General features: G+C 36.0%; 1 protein-coding gene across 2 annotated transcripts; it reads left to right on the top strand.

Annotated features, from left to right (window-relative positions):
* The first annotated feature begins 940 nt into the window (after positions 1-940).
* LOC145641837 (protein Iojap, chloroplastic-like) lies at positions 941-17,276 on the top strand. 2 transcript variants are annotated; one of them, XM_081692818.1, is made up of 5 exons: positions 941-1,182; positions 8,739-8,865; positions 10,056-10,194; positions 10,336-10,424; positions 17,152-17,276. In XM_081692818.1, exons 1-5 carry the CDS (start codon positions 997-999, stop codon positions 17,271-17,273), a joined length of 663 nt encoding a protein of 220 aa, XP_081548944.1. In that variant the 5' UTR covers positions 941-996; the 3' UTR covers positions 17,274-17,276. The 2 variants fall into 2 exon arrangements, with proteins under 2 accessions (XP_081548944.1, XP_081548945.1); XM_081692819.1 differs by having other exon boundaries at positions 8,787-8,865.
* Positions 17,277-17,717: the final 441 nt, after the last annotated feature.

Here is a 17,717-nt window from a genome sequence, read left to right on the forward strand (position 1 = left end):
TAGGCCAGAATGACCTAAGAAGAGGCACATTTCCTAATGACCCTATAAATAGAGAGATTTATCCCGTTTGGGGGGCATGTTCATTTATTACATTCAATAAACTCTCTCGAAAATAGAGAAAAAAACCTGATCTCGGAATCCAAGAAGATCCACTTTCACTTTCTGCAGTTTTTACGGTACTCCATACGCTATCTAACTTGATCGTTAGAGGCAAAACTCCGAACACCCGGAGCTTCCGTTGTTTTGCAGGTACATCCGCGCGGGGAATCAACCTTGGTGACGTAACTCTCTCGAGGGACATAAAAAAACCCCATCACATCGTTTATTAAAAGGGTTGAAATCCCGGCCTTGACCTAAACCTAACTCGCTATTAAATAGGTTATTCGGGTAACCTTTTACCCACTCATGCTATTAATTATAGAAGACTTTAAAGTGAAAAAGTAATAAAATTTGTCCACCCAAACCAAAATTTTCTCAACTAAAAGTTACTAATATATGCATACTACTAAATTATGTAGTTAGGAGGGTTAGTAAGATTGTCATTGAAAAAAATTCAATTATGTTGACTAATTTAACATACAAGTCAAGCGTGTCGAATTTAGGTTAACAGGTTTATGTTCAACCCGTTATTATAATCAGGTTATGCGTATCGATTTCGAGTTGAAAATTTCAACCCAAACCTAACCCGTTTAATTATGTGTCGGGTTCGTGTCGACCCAATTACTTAAACGGGTTAAGAATTCTTGACCCAAATCCGCTTATTTCGTGTAGGGTTCATGTCAGATTATCGTTTCGTGTCAGTTTTTGACAGCTTTAAAGCCGAGAGCTGAGCGCTTCACGAGCAGGCTTGGCTCGTTAACCCCTAGTCCCTATACTCCTTACAAAAAAAAAGAAAAAAAAAAAAAAGTTAAAGATAATGCTAATATATATATGGGTCATCTTGTTTCAAATTGAATGGGCAAATACACAGTTTGAAGCTACGTCAAGTTTGCACTCATGGCGCACAACAAGCTTAATATCTTTATCCCCTCCTTTGCAATTAATGCCGGAACCCTGATTTCTTCCCCTTTAACTCAATTGGGTTTTCGGAGAATTAGGCATTCCTTTGACGAGTATAATCAATCAATGCAAACTCAAAATTTCAAGCTATCTTCCATGGTTTCTTGCAGAGCAATTGGCTCAGTAAGCCTCTTTCTCTCTCTTAAACCCAGATTAATCTAGTTTGCCTGCCTTCTATTTGAGTATTTATATATAATTTTATTACATTTATTTGTCATATGAAAATTTCTGGTTTAGGATACGAAGAAAGTGAAATTAGCAAATGGGTTTCTTCAGAATTGAGAATTGAAGAAAAGGGTTTCATTGTTTTTGAAAATTTAACATTTTGTATATGCAGGGTAGCTTAGGTTGTTTGCTTATTTTTGGGAAAGTTTATAAGTGCTCAATGATTTCAGAGCCTTACTCCGTATTATATATTCTAGAATGTGACCATACTTGTAGTTCTAGTTGTTAGTGATTTTAATAGAGATTTTTCGCTTCGACAATTACACCATTTTTACATTGGAAGCTTTAGTGTATTATTAGACTATTAGAGGGAGAAGGAGGAAGTAAATTGGGTCATTCTCCCTTCTCACTTCTCTTTCCTTTTGCATACGAGTGTATAGTAAAGGAGCCTGTCTCGAACACTTGACTGCTTCTGCTTAGCGGTTCTGTTGCAGCATAATTTAGAGCATAAATCGAAGAACTTTGTTGGAAGGACACTTGACACATCAATAAGTTCAATTTAGGCCCAGAAATCTTGTAATATTTTTTTTTTTTTTTTTTTTTTTTTTTTGACAGCTAGTACAAAGGGATTAATCCCCAAAACCTGAAACATTAATAGTTAAACAATGAAAAAACGGGAGCAGAGATTCAATATTCTGTAACCAGTTCCTGTAGTCCTGCATCCCTATTTTCCTTCCTTGCATCCATCCTGCAACTCCGAGAGTCTTGACAGTACACCTGCAAATGCCAAATACGGTTGCCAAGAGCTGCTTTCATTCCTTTGTAAATAGCACAGAGCATGCTAGCAGTACCATTTCCTTGCTGCACCAAATCTTCTCCCTGCAATGGAGTGAGGTCATCTGTCTTCACTCTTCTATCTTCTTGAGCCTTTTCCCCTTTGCACAATCAATCTTGTCATAGTGCATCCACCTGCTCCCCCAACTACAGTCAGATTCCCTGCTACATGTTCCCTTTTCCTACAAGAATCACCAAAGCCTGCAGTACCTGCTATCAGGTTCATTTTCTTGATCACAGTCCTCCCTATGTGCTGTGACCTGTCTGTCACTTTGGCTGGCTTGAAAGCTTCCTGTAAGCCAGAGCTGCTTTGCTTTCCATCTTCTTAATCGTGCCCCAAGGGCTGATCTTTGAATTATTGAAGATCACAACATTCCTTGCTTCCCAAATGCTTTCCGGCCCAGCTAGAAATAGTTGATAGCTACCTTCCAAGCTCTTATCTTTTCTTCCCAGGATTCTCTGCCAGTTACTAATCCAGTCTGCAATTGGAATATTATCTTAGAAAGCTACATTCATACCAAGGTTGCAACCTTTCCACACGTGACTTGCAAAAGTACAATCTCTAAATAGGTGCTCTAAGGTTTCAAGCTGAAAATTATTTTGCTTTTCCTTGTCCCAGCAGAGAGGACATTGGTGATTATCACCCAATCCCCTTTTTTTCCTTTCACTACCAATAGGCAAAGCTCCATGCAAAATCTTCCATATGAACCTTTTTTGCTTAAGAGTCCCAGTAAATCTCCAAAACTTCTTCCACTTGTAGTTGCTAGCATCACTAGTAGATTGACTATTGTGAGTGCTATTCCTAGCATCATAAACAAACCTGTACCCACTTTTGGCTATATAAGTGCCAATGTTATTACCTTTCCAAAAGATTAAGTCATCACCACCCATTTCCATTTTTGGTATTTCCTTAATCTTCTCAATGGTATCATCAGCAAACCACATCCTACACTTATCCAAATCCCACTCCCCATTTTCTTTTTTGAGGTATCCAACTTTCTTAGTTGTGAGAATATCTTGATTCTTCCATACTAGTGTCAAGCCCTTAACCCAGGGATGGTGAAGTTTAGCATAGCACCCATCTCCTATAGACCATGCACACCCTTGTTTAAGAATTTGTAATCCCCACTTCATGCCATTCCAGCCCTAAGAACCAACTTCCCTTTTTTCCCATGTTTCCTCAAATAAACTTTCCCCGTTAATTCCATACTTATTGCCATAAACCTTGCTGATCAAAAGCTCGGGTTCCTGAATGATACGCCACCCTTGTTTTGCTAGGAGGGCTTGGTTAAAAAACCGAGCATCCAAAATACCCAAACCTCCTTTTTCTTTGACTTGAGTTAAAAGAGACCATTTCTTCCGGCTACACACCTTTGCCTATCTTATTTCCAAGCCACCAGAATTACTATGCTGTTAATTCTCTTTAGTATATTTAAAGGACATTTAAAGACAGGCAAGGCATAGGTTCCCAAGCTTGATAGAACAGACTTTATCAAGGTAAGTCTGCCAGCACGGGAGAGAAAAAGAGAGTTCCATGCATTTAATCTAGACTTTACTCTGTCAACTAGTGTACCAAAAATATGTTGCTTAGAAGTTCCAAAATCAGCAGGAATTCCTAAATAAATTCCAAATTTGTTGCTACTCTTAATTCCCAATAACTCACTGAAATTCATGGAATCACACTCTTCAATACTAGGACTGGAGAGAAGAACAGATTTATCTCGGTTTATAATTTGACCAGAGGCTTTGCAATAAGTATCTAGCACTCTACTTAGTGATTGCACACAGCTCTCCTTACCTTGGACGAAGAAAACAGAGTCATCTGCAAAAAAGAGATGACTGATTTTAGACAAACTTTCCATCCAGAGAATGAATAGATAGGGTGACAAAGGGTCCCCTTGTCTTAGCCCACATTTAGGATAAAATCTTTCCCCAGGAGAACCATTGACAATTATGGAAAAACTGGTTGAGCTCACACAGTTCATGATAGTTTTGATCATCAATTCAGGTAATCCAAATTTAAACAGGACTTTCTCAAGGAAGTCCCACTTGATCCTATCATAGGCCTTGTTCATGTCGGTTTTGATAGCAAGTTTTCCTTTAACCCCCTTCTTAGATCTTCTAATGTTCTCAAGCAATTCATGTGCAATCAGAATGTTATCTGATATGACCTTACCAGGTATGAAGGCATTTTGAATTGCCCAACTAAATCATTGATCACCTTCCTCAATCTATTAGTAATGCATTTCGAGATAATTTTATAGGTGACATTATACAAACCAATTGGCCTAAGCTTATCCATAGACTCCGGATTATCACATTTTGGAATCAATGCTATATTTGTGCAATTTAATTCTCTCAATAAATTACCAGACTTGAGAGCCGACTGAACAGCTTCAACCACTTCATTTTGGATCCAGCTCCAGTTCTTCTGATAAAAGTCCGCCGGGGCCCAGGAGCTTTTCCGGTTGCATAGCAAAGAGAGCATTTTTTATCTCCCTTCTCGAGTAAGGCCGAGAAAGAAAGTCTCTCTGATCCTCAAAGAGTTTCTTAGTTATACCTTTGATTCCTTGTTCAATTTCTGCAACTCGCGCTGTGATATCGGTACCCTCATTACCTCCGTATATACCTTCGAAAAAATCCACCGCTATCTTCGCAATTTCCTCTTCTGCAGTCACCCAATCCCCATTCGCGTCTCGAATTGCTTCCAGCTTGTTTTGCGCTTTCTTCCCTTTGACATGATTGAAGAAAAATCTTGAGCATGTATCCCCCGCGCAATTCCAGTTCATCTTTGCTCCCTGCCTCCAATATAGCCAGATTAGTCGAGTATTCTTCTAATTTTTTGCTAATTTCCCTGAAATCTTCATCCTTCCCCTCATTCTCCATAATTAATTGCGCTTCTAGGAGATCCTTCTCAAATTTGTCCCAATTTCCATTCCACTCTTCTCTTTTATCAAGTGTCCATTTTTTAATTTCCAATTTTGCTCTCTGAGCTCTTCTCACCAATTTGAACATTGGGGAACCCTTTTGATGTGAATTCCACCCTCTTTGTGCTGCTTCAATACAGTCGTTGTAGCTCAGACTCCACTGTTCTAACTTATAATTTCTCTTATTGTTCCTTTTTGTTTGATGCATTTTAAGAAAGATAAGGGCATGGTCGGAAATCTGAATTGGTTTGTGAGTAATATGTGCGTGTGGAAACTTATTGAGCCACATTGGGTTTGCATTACCTTTATCTAATATTTCCATCACTAGGTCATCCCCCTCCCTCCCATTTGACCAAGTGAATTTTGGCCCCTCATAAATTATGTCGTGTAAGTTGTTACCATCTTTCCACTCATTAAAAAGATTTGCACCACGAACGCTAGTTGCTTTCCCTCCGGATTTATCAAGAAGTGAGTCAACTTGATTAAAATCCCCTACTAACGTAATTGGTAAATTTAGAGTTGGGTTTGTCCAAAGGTTGAGACAATCCCAAACGTCTCCTCTTAGTGAGGTACTAGGTTCGCCATACACCAAAACCAATCTCCATTTTCCATTGATATGATCATTAACATCTACTACAAGGAAATTGTTACAAGCAAAAACTACATCAAACAAGGCTTTAACTTTCTAACCTAACCACAAACCACCACTAAGACCTCTAGGGTCGACTCCTTTAAAATAGTTAAAACCTAAACTTCTTAAACGATTAAAGACTAAATCCGAATTAGCTTTAGTTTCCGAGAGAAAAATAAAATCCGGATCAAAAGACCCAACAAGTCTTTTCAAAATAGGAATTATCGGGGTTGTTGGGTTTTTAATTCCCCGACAATTCCAAATAAGCCCAATCACTACGCTCGAGGTGGTTGAATTGGGTCAACCACCGCAAGCCCATTTCCTGCGAAAGTCATAGTAATGTTAGATTCAAAAGCATAGGCTAAGTCCAGCCCAATACTGGCTCTAGATGATGTCGATGGCCCTTCACCATCATTATCCCCACCACTGTTGATGTTTTTTCCTTTTTTCTTTTTCCTTGCCATAAGTGAGTCAGCATCATCCTCCTCCTCTTCTATAAATTGAATTGAAATTGCCTTTCGTTTCAATGGGCAATTTTCCTGTTTGAATCTCCTCTTATTTTTCCCTTTCCTGAATCTTCTGTTTTGCACTCTCCTTCCCCTTCTGTCTTTTTCGCCCCACCTAGTAAAGATGATGACGCTATCTGACAATGTTTCTGATGGCTTTACTACCTCTACTTCACTGCTTCCCCCAATTTCAACAGCCAATTGTTCGATCCTTGGTTGAGCTCTTGCTTGCTCCGCAAGCGCTTCCACACTGTTTTGTTCCATCAAATCTTCCTCCTCAAGTTCAATCTGCTGTTCTCCTTCCCATGGGCTCATTGTGTCTTCGGGAATTTGCCCAATCGGATAAGCAGTTGCATCCTCATCACCCTGGTAATCAATCGGGTCTTGAATCGGAGAGTCTGGTTCTCTTATTTCCACACCCCTCGGAAGGTTCTGAGTATCAAATTCAATGAAGAAACGTTGATTGTATCCCGCACTATCTACCCTTCTTCCTGCGATTTCATCATTTAATTCGACTCTTAATTGAATTGCTGAACTCATTAGTAAGTCGAATCTGAGGTTTTCAATATCCATTCCATACCTAGGAACAGATCCTTGCATTCCCCTGTTCCCAACAATTTCAGCGTTTTCACTCTAAATCGGAGCCGCCGCTGCTGCCGCCCCGTAAGGGTCCCACCAGTGTCTGGCTCTGCAACTCCGGCATGACCCTCAACATGCATGGTTCCTGCAGGTGCCATATTTCCCAGATTAATCCCCTGTCTGATTGTTGCTGACCATTTTGTGATGAAGCACCATTTTGATTCATCACAAGGCCTCTAAAGGGAACTCCCCCACCATTAAACCTCTCTCCAGGTCTAATAGTTCTATCTCCACTCTGAATTCCAAGATCAAATTCCACCATAATGTCCGAAGCTCTGAAATTTGGTGATGGTGGTTGAGTTGGGTCATCACCAAATTGCTCCCTTGGTGTTATTGTGCGTTCGGACGACAGTGTGGCTCTCATATCCAAATTGAACATTGAGAATCCTTCATCAGTTTCAAGGGTAGGAATACCCCTTGATTGATACTGCATCATTGCATGACTAATATCTTGAAGGATAAGGTCCTCGTGCCTCCGTGAGAATTTATGCCCAATTCTACCACACCTAACACAATATTTAAATAAGTTCTCATACCTCAGTTGAATCCAAATAACCGCGTCATCATCTAGCTTCAAGAAGAAACCTGGGATTAGGGTTCTCCCAGATTGACAAGCACTTCAATTCTTAAGTAATCATTCCTTGGAACGAACTGGGTTCGAAGTCAACTTGGTACGGCATTCCCAGCAACTCTCCAACAGTTTCTACCATGTGAGAGTTTAGATACTCACAAGGAAGGCCACAAATTCTAACCCAGAATTTGGCTTTCCTAAACCTCACTGTGTGCGGCACTTGATTCGGCCACCATGGTGCAAACACCATTAACGCACCATCGAAGCACGCTTTTGTTTTGTGCAACAAGTCCCGTTTGTCTTCATCATTCGAGCACTTGAACACATATAAATCATTCATTTTAAAAAGGTCAATGTAGCCCCTTGTTCTCCATCTCTGATTAATAAAATCACGAATAGCAGCAGGACTCAATGTGCGATAGTCCATAAGGTAACCATACACACACTTTTGCCAGAATGCCCTGCTGCCATTGACTCTGTAAGGCTCGAGCTCAGCTATTGATATTACGAGTGTAAAAGGTTCTTTCAGTCATGGTGAAAAGAAAATAACGTAAGATTAATTAAGCATAGAAGAGAGAGTAATTAAAGAAGAATTGGTTGTGGAGTGGTTGTGGGAAGGAGTGTGCTTTTTATACTAGCCACCATGCCAAGGAGGCGTTTCAAATTCTGTCTCGTAGAAGGCAACACTGGCATGCAGATTAGTCTTGATCCGAGTGTATTACCGCCGTAATTAATTTGCTACTTTAGAAGCCCCAAACGTCTAAAACAAACCACTTATGTTAAGAAAGATTCACACCGTTGCTCAGATAGGAAGAGAATAAGAGGAGAGAGTAACGGCGTGATACAAAGCTAACAGAATTAAAATTGATGAGAATCCGTTAGCAAAAGGAATGATTGCTAGAGGAGAAAGTGATTGGTCTTTTGGAAGGGCTCCAATTGAGAGCGCCAAGTGGCAGCCCAGGGATTAGAAGTAGGCCGGTAATAAGCCGTAGGCACAATTTACCCAAAAAACTAAATGATGATTATGGGGTGGGTTTCAAGGGGAAAAGTTTGGATAACCACCGAAACAAAACCCCTTAAGGGGTACTATATTTCTAGAGTGAGATGCTCTCTATTTCTAGAGAGAGAAATACATTTTTTCTTCCTTAAACTCCCTTGTAATATTTTCATAAAAGGGAAATAACAAAGGTTCTGTATCTTATATTGTGCGGGTTCAAATTTTGTTACCTAAAGGATTCTCTATTTGCTATTGTCTAATTGATAATTTTGAGGCTTGGAAATAAGTTGCTCGAATTTGTTGTTGTTGTTTTTGTTAATTTTTTAATTTCTTAAATTGAGTTGTACTGCTAATTTTACTGATAAATGAGAGAGGTTTCTGGGCATGATAAATGGGAAAAACTTTGCAGGATATAAATGAAGACACTGATGATATGTTTGATGATCTCTTTGAAAAGCATGGAAAAGTGGTACTCAGGAGTAAAGACCAGAAGACCTCTGGTGCAGAAATTGATGATGATGCTGAGAGTTTAACATGTAAGTACAATCCATGATTGTTACATGTTAATGCTAGGCATCTTGCATTTGTCTATTAATCATCTAGTCATCTATAATGACTGTTATTATATGAATACGATTAGATCTCGGTGGTATTGTTACAACTTACACTGTTACCTCAAATGCCCCTCTGATATTTACAGGATAAGCTCCTTGATTTACCATAATCTTACCAATATTGTTATATGACTTTACCTATACTTTGACATTCCAGGATGGATGAATCTTATACTGGATATTTAAATTATAAATGCCATAAATCTATAAAAAAGGATTTCACTCCCCTAGAACTGTCTCATTTTAAGCTCTCAAAAAGGAAGTACAATCTGAGTCTTTACTGTGTTTATCCCCCTGCAGATTATGGTGGTAGCCTTTCAAACTATAAAGTGTATAGGATAAGGCACACTTGTTTCGTGAATTACAACACCTGAAACAACCTTTATATATCGATTTCTTCATGGATGTCAACCTTCTTAAATTTGTTTTCTAGACTCAATTTCCGGGAAACTGATTTATCAGTGTTTGTGCAAGTGTATGTTTAGGTTTTAACTTTTTTTTTGTAGGGGATAATGCATCTTGTGCAAGTGTAAGATAAGCTCAATGATTTGTAAACTCTCATCGTTGTAAAATAGTTCATGCGTCAAACATACAATTTAAAGGTTGAGAAGTGGCGGACAGCTTTGTTGTTCATCATGTGGATGATATAGGTTTAGAATAATAGGAAATATTAAGAGCATCTGGACAAGGTTCTTGTTTCTAGCTTCTCGTTATGCTCATGTTCTTTGGGTCTTCTTTGGCATATCTTGTGAGATGTAAAATGTGATTGCATTTCCCTTTTCTTCCTCCATGTTGAACCTCTGGTCATCCCTCTGTTAATGAACATTTCTCAAATATGATCAGCCCATTTTATGACCCTCTAATACGCTATTGAAATCTGATCTCATTTTGCATTTTATAAAATGCATTTGATGTGTTCTGTGTTTCCTGGCGGCTTTGCTGAATATCTAGATGTCGTATCATTCAGCAGATTAGTTGCTTTCATCATTAACCTGCATACCTAATAATGCTCTGAATTACTGTTAAGTTCTTGGCAAGTTATTCTTGAAACAAAATTGCATCATATGAGCTGGCATGAATCACTGCAAATTTACACTTATGAATCAGTGCAGTTGCTGTGGCGATGGCCAAGGTTGCAAATGAGGTAAAGGCTGCGGATATAAAAGTTTTATTTGTAAAACCTCTTGTATACTGGACTCGGTTTTTCATAATTGCAACGGCATTTTCTCGTCCTCAAATCGATGCAATCAGGTATGCACATGGCTCTATACTGCACGGATTCTGCTATTTAGATTTCAGTGAGGCTCAACATTTTCCTTTTTTTTTTTTTTCAAATAGATTCAATTGTTCACTGTCTAGAAAATATGATGCCTATTACCTTTTTGTTTATAGGACAAAAATGGCAGATCTTGCTGAAGAGAAGTTTGGGAAAATTCCGAATGGAGACTTAAAACCAAACTCTTGGACACTATTGGATTTTGGTAAGTTTTTTTTTTTTTTTTTTTTTTTTTTGGGAGGGGGGGGGGGGGGGGGGGGGGGGTCTAGTGTACCACTATAAAATTTGCTGCAACCATCATATCATGAAGCTTTGTCTGAGAGACTATCCAGTCCAATAAATGAGCCGTATGATGTATATTCACTATATTGTCACCTTGAATTGGACTTGATATTTTGATGGCTTGCCTTATGGCACGTATTGATTATCATTAAATTCTGTCATTTATATGCATATGTTATCAATATATCCATGTTGAATTGGTGTTTTGGGATCATGCTGTATACTTTCTTCCACCTGGTTCATATCACATCACAATTTACTTGTCAACTTTAAATCTCAGTACAAGGACTTGTCACCCCTGTTCTCTTCACATGATTTTTGTTGACTGAAATTGTTTTTTTTTTTTTAATTAATTTTTTTTATTACTTGTTAGGATATAGTGCTAACTGTGCATAATATAATATATAATAAAAAGAAAAAAATAAAAAATATATATTTTATTATTTTTGATATGATATATATTCTTATGATTTTACAATGATTTTATAGCAATAATAATTACATAAACACCGTTAATAGTTTACTTAAAGTTTGAATGATTATTAAAGTTAAATCAATAAGTAATATAGTAATAACTAAAAATAGATTGTTAATTAGAGAGAATGAAGGAAAATCTTTCATTTTTAACACTCCTCCTTGAAGAGCTTCCTTTGAATGCCAAGTTTCCTCAATCGGTCGAAACTTGATTTTGGAAGTGCTTTTGTAAATATGTCAGCAATTTGTTCTTCAATAGTACAATGAACAAGGCCGATCTTTCCTGCACTTTCAACTTCACAGGCAAAGTGATATTTTATTTTTATATGTTTAGTCTTTCGATGTAGTACTGAATTCTTAGCTATAGCAATAGCAGATTTACTATCACAAAATATTTTTGTGGGTTGTTTTTGAACTTCACCCATTTCTGCTAAGATTCTTCTTAACCAAATTGCTTGATTTGATTCTGCACATACTGCAATATACTCGGCTTCTGCAATTGGTTGAGCCACAATCTTGCTTTTGACTTAGCCAAGAAAATACACCATTTCGAAGTGAAAACACATATCCTGATGTGCTTTTCATATCATCTATAGATTCAGCCCAATCACTGTGTGAATATCCAATTAGTTCAGAATTTTTAATGGGCTTGTACCATATTCCATAATCTGAGGTTCCTTTTAGATAACGAAGAACTCTCTTGATTGCTTGTGTGTGTATCTGGCTAGGTTTTTGCATAAACCTTGCCAACATGCTTACCGCATACATCATATCAAGTCTTGTAGCTGTAAGATATAACAAACTTCCTATTATGCTTCTATATTGTTTAACATCAGCATCCTCAGAATCGTCTTCCTTGCTTAACTTCTCATTTTGAGCTAAAGGAGTAGACACCGGTTTGCAATTTTCCATTTTAAACTTTCTTAAGATGTTTTCAGCATATTTCTTTTGACTTATAAAAATCTCTTCTTTGGTTTGTTTCATCTCCAATTCTCCATACCAAGAAAATAATTCATTAGACCAAGATCAGTCATTTCAAATTGCTTCTTCAAATCTTGCTTAAATGCTTCTATCATTGTTGGATTATTTCCATTAATGATTAGATCATCCACATAAAGTGATAAGATTATGACACTAGTCCCATCCTTTTTTATGTATAATGTTGCTTCATTAGGACTCCTCTTGATCCTTGTTGAATAAAGTAACCATCAATTCGACTATATTAAGCGCATGGAGCTTGCTTAAGTCCATATAAAGCTTTCTTTAGCTTCAATACTTTATCTTCCTTTCCTTTCACTACAAACCTTGTAGGTTGTTTGATATAGATTTCTTCTTCAAGAAAGCTATTTAAAAAGGCAGACTTAACATCAAAATGATAAATTTTCCATTTTCGTTGTGCGGCTAGAGCAAGAATTACTCTAACTGTATCTTGTCTTGACAGCAGAGCAAATGTCTCATTATAATCGATTCCGAATTGTTGTGAATATCCTTTTACTACCAGTCTGGCTTTGTGCTTTTGAATCAAACCATCTGGATTAAGTTTTGTCTTGAATATCTATTTGAAACCAATGACATCTTTGTTAGGTGGCTTGTCTTGCAATTCCCATGTTTGGTTTTTCTCAATCATGCGAATTTCTTCTTCCACATCAGCTGTCCATTCTCCATATTGAGAGGCTTGCTCATAGTTTACGCATGACAACAAAGTTCACATTATTCCAAATCAAAGATCCGGAATTCTTTCAGTATTATCATATATGTCTGAAATTCTTCGAGTTCTTCTCTGTAGAACTATCATAGTCGTATCTATCAGATTCATTTGTAATATTATCAGTCTCCTACGGATGTTGACCTGTTCGTTCACCTGGAGTTGATATTGGAGGTGTAGGATGCTCTTGATGAAATGTTGGTGTCGTAACATACCTTCTGTCAATATCATTTTGCTCCCAATTCCATGATGCATTTCCATCAAAAACTACTCTACTAACTTTATGAGTATATGGATTATGTATCCTATATCCTTTAGATTGAGAGCTATAGCCAAGGAAAATTCCTTTTTCAGCTTTATCATCAAGTTTAGGATGTTTTTGTTTAGGTACATGGGTATAACATACACATCCAAACACTTTTAAATGACTTACAGATTGTTTATTTCCCGTCCATGCTTCAATTGGTGTTCGACCTTCTATTGCTTTTGTTGAGAGTCGATTTTGAAGATATACGGTAGTATAGACTCCTTTTGCCCAGAATTTGTTAGGCATTCCCTTGTCCTCGAGCATTGATCTTGTCATCTCCATTACAGTTCTATTCTTTCTTTCACTTACACTATTTTGTTGCGGTGTATATGAAATAATAAGTTGATGATGTACCTTCCTCATCACAAAATTTGTTGAACTCTAATGAGGTAAATTCTTTCCCATTGTTGCTTCTAAGATCCATTATTTGTGATGAACATTCTTTCTTGGACATAATTCTTAAATTTATTGAATATTTTGAAAACTTCATAATGATCTTTCATGAAGTATACCCATGTCATTCGAGTAAAATCATCAATGAATAAGATGAAATATTTGCTATCATCGAGAGAAAGAGTTTTCATTGGACCGCATACATCTGTATGTCTTGTAGGTACAAGTTCCAATTTCTTAATTTCTCTTCTTGCCACCCTTTGGAAACGGTTGCCTTCTCATTTTTCCTAATTGACAACCATTGCATACACTAATTATATTTGAGATAATAGGTATACCTTTCACCATATTTTTCTGCGAAAGAAGTTTTAGATTTTAGAAATTACTAAACACTTGTGCCATAGCCATGTAACTTCATCTCCTTTAGCTTGCATTACCTTTTCTTTTCCTGCATACTGCCAATTTAAAGGAAACATTTTTGTTGCATTTTAATATTTGCAACTTGATTTCTTTGTGGATTAAATATTAAACATGATTCATCCTTAAAGTGAACGGAATATCCATTCCGAATCATCTCCTGAGGAACACTAAGCAAATTCTGATTTAAACTAGGGACATAAAGAACATCATTAATCAACTTTGTGCCTAGTTTTGTTTCAACAGCAATAGTACTTTTACCTTCAGATTTCACCATTGCTCCATTACCCATTTTGATAGGGATTCTAACAGATGTATCAATGTTGGTGAAATATCAGACCGCTTGGTCGTATGATTTGTGCATCCACTATCTATAAGCCAATCATCTCTTTTATTGTTATTATTTTGATTAGCATAGAAAAGGTATCCTTCTTCATCATCTATTGTCTCTGAAACACTTGCTTGTTTTTTAAACCTACATATTTTTTCAATATGACCAAATTTCTTGTAGTAGCTACATTGGGGTCTTCCCTTATGCCAACAATTCTTTTCTTCATGATTTGTATTTTTGCAAATTTTGCAAGGAGATAATTTACCTTTTCGATCTCTCTCCTTATTGTTGTATGAATTATTTTGCTTGAAATTTCCTCTTGAATTTTGAGGTTTTAAAGAGGAAGAAGAGGGTCTGTGTCTTGATCGAAAAGCTCCTTCTAGACCATCTATACATCCCTAATAATCATTCTTTGTTTATGAATTTGTAGAGAACCAAGAAAGTCCACAAGGGATAATCTAGTGAGATCTTTTGCTTCTTCAATTATTTGAGCGAATGTATTGTACCTTTTTGATAAGGTTATTAACATTTTCAGCACCACTCGTTGATCCTTTATACTTTCACCCAGGGCTTTTAATTGAGTAACGAGCTCTATTACTCTAGAATAATATTCTTTTATACTTTCATCTTTTCCCATTTTTAAATGATCAAACTCAAGTTGAAGCGATTGTAATTTGACAACCTTTCATTTTCTCTGTTCCTTGAAATTCATTTTTCAAGGAATCCCATCCTTGTTTTGCTGAGGTAGCATTCATTATTCGAGGAAATATCGAGTATGTGGTAGCAAGATGAATTTTGGCTAATGCTTCTGCATCTTTCTTTTGCCAATCAATTTTTCCTGAAGCCAATTGTCCTTTTAGTTTGTTGTGTTGTCGGTATGCCGTTTTCAACGACTTCCCAAATGCCAAAGGCACGTAAAACAACCTTCATCCGAATGCTCCAATATTCGTAATTATCACCATTGAATATTGGAACAACTTGTTGATTTGTGCTTGAAAATGCCATCTTTCTATTTTTTTTAACGTAATATTTTTTTAATGAAATATTTTTAACTTTGCAGAAATCGTGTTAGAGTCTTCTTAATTGTAGTAGCTCTAATACCACTATTAGATATAGTGCTAATTGTGCATAATATAATATATAATAAAAAGTAAAAAATAAAAAATATATATTTTATTATTGCCGATATGATATATATAAACACCGTTAATAGTTTACTTAAAATTTGAATGATTATTAAAGTGAAATCAATATTAATATAGTAATAACTAAAAATAGCTTGTTAATTATAGAGAATGAAGGAAGATCTTTCATTTTTAACATTACTAAACTTAATTATTTTTTATTGAAATCAAATTAATTTTGCCAAACATAAATTTTTTAATTGAAATTATTCCTAAAACTAAGTAACTTTTTCACTAAGTTATTTTTATTATTTCATAATTAATTTTTTAAAGTTACTTATTTTAACAGAACTTAACTTCTTTTTTTTGAAATGAAATTATTTTTGCTAAACTAAACTTAATTTTGCTAAACTAAACTTAATTTTGCTAAACTTAAATTTTTCTATAATGAAGTTAAATTATTCTTTCACAAGAAAAATGAACTTAAATTATGTTTACAAATATTATTTGAATAAGGTGCAGTATACATTATTTTTACCAAATATTACTTACATAAGGTGAAGAGAACAGGACTTTAGAGTGTATTGGTTCCAAGATCAGGTAAAAGATTGGCCTAATGACTTCCACGCTTTAACCAAGTATGTATAAGCTACAGTTGAAGAGTAAAATTTGTATCTGATAACCAAAATAAATTATTGCGTTCATTTGCTGAATGAAAAACCCTTTGATTTAATTTTATATGAGCATGCAAAATGTAAATGTAACCGTTATACTTCTTCACAATGTCACCTCAGGGTTTTGCATTGAGATTTGCTAAAAGCATTATCTTTCAAAAGAATTTCTTAGGTTTGTAGAGTGGTAAATGAATTGAGAAAGAATTAACTTAGAAGAGGATAACCTATGTTTACTATTTCCTGGGAAACCATGTTCTTCCTATGATAACTAGACTACTTACCTTTTAAGGAAGAAGCGTAGCCTATCATATTACAATCAAAACTCAATGGTCGACATTTCTATTTAAATTTGTCCGGAAATAATACTTCCTCTGTTTTATAAATTTGCAACACTTGACTTTCACGTGGCCACTACTAACAACATTTTAAATAATAAAATATTACATTCGATACATCTTTTAAAAACCAATTGGTTAGAGTTATTATATGATGTGCAAAACTCAAAGTTTTGCAGTTCTAATGAAACAGGGACAGTACATCATTCTCTGAATTCATTATGCAAAGCTACAAATTCATGTGTTATCTTTAATAACAAAGACAAACCTGGTGGCATGGCCGCATGGCAGAAATGCATATGTTGCATAAAAAAGATCTTAGTAACCACAGTTTTCACATCTTTCTCTGAATTCATTATGTGAATCTTCAATTTTCTGTGTTATTTTAAATAACAAAGACAACCTGGTTGCATGGGTGCATGTCAGAAATGTATATTTTACATAAAAAAGGGATGTATATAACCACACAGTTTTTTAGCAGAGATCCCTCATGTAATGACTAATGTAGCCTATTGTTGAAGGAACGGAGGGAGTATGAGTTTTCTCCTGCGCTTTGTGACATTTGGATTTCGTTGAGTGATAAAAATTCTTGCATCTGAGTACTCCTGAACTTCCCTGAACCGGCAATGTGGGTCTCTCCACATGTTTTCTTCCATCCCAAGGCATACTAAATTGAATTTGGACCTCTACATAGGTCCTGCTATCATTGCCGATTCTGGTGGTAAATTACCCCTTAGCTTTTCCATGCCAAAGATTGACAAGTTTTAGATGGAGTGCCTGGCATTAAGTATGGATGATACTTTTTTTGTAAACTAACTGTTGTAAGTTTGGATGATACATTTTTGTAGAATTAAATGCCACCAACTAAATTTTGCTCATCTGTGACACAGGAGATGTGGTCGTCCATATTTTTCTTCCCCCACAGAGGGAATTCTACAATTTAGAAGAATTCTACGGCAATGCCAAATCCATTGAGTTACCATTTGAGGATGAAAAGCCATTTCTCCGGTAAAAACTGCTTAATTAATGGCAACATACGAGGAGTTTTCAGGTTAGCCTGACAGAAGAAAATTCTGAACCATTTTGTGGCCTCCAACCCTGTTCATGGAGTTTGAGTCTTTTGACTGTGTTTGCATCAAGCAATGATATATGCTTAGTATGAGCTCGGTTTCATTTTTGATATGTGAGCTGGTATTGTATGGTGGAGGTGAAGTAAACTAATGTGCAATTATCAATGTTGGCAGATTGAGTGTTGTTTAATTTAAGGCCTATAGTTAAGGCATGTAGGTTATAAAATTAAGGCCTTTAGCATATCAGTGAAGGCATTGTTAGTTGATAAAAGTAGATTCATCGCTTTGCTATTATAATTTTTTTATTTAATTTAATTTAATTTAATTTATTTAATTTTATCTTATTATTATTATTATTATTATTATTATTATTATTATTATTATTA

The sequence above is a fragment of the Chenopodium album genome, chromosome 8, assembly GCF_948465745.1.
Source record: "Chenopodium album chromosome 8, dcCheAlbu1.1, whole genome shotgun sequence".
Classification (NCBI taxonomy): Eukaryota; Viridiplantae; Streptophyta; class Magnoliopsida; order Caryophyllales; family Amaranthaceae; genus Chenopodium; species Chenopodium album.

Coding starts and splice junctions, on each gene's coding strand:
- LOC145641837 (XM_081692818.1), top strand. CDS start 997: ATGGCGCACAACAAGCTTAATATCTTTATCCCCTCCTTTGCAATTAAT. Junction 1,183..8,738: donor CTTGCAGAGCAATTGGCTCA/GTAAGCCTCTTT, acceptor AAAACTTTGCAG/GATATAAATGAAGACACTGA. Junction 10,195..10,335: donor CCTCAAATCGATGCAATCAG/GTATGCACATGG, acceptor TTTTGTTTATAG/GACAAAAATGGCAGATCTTG.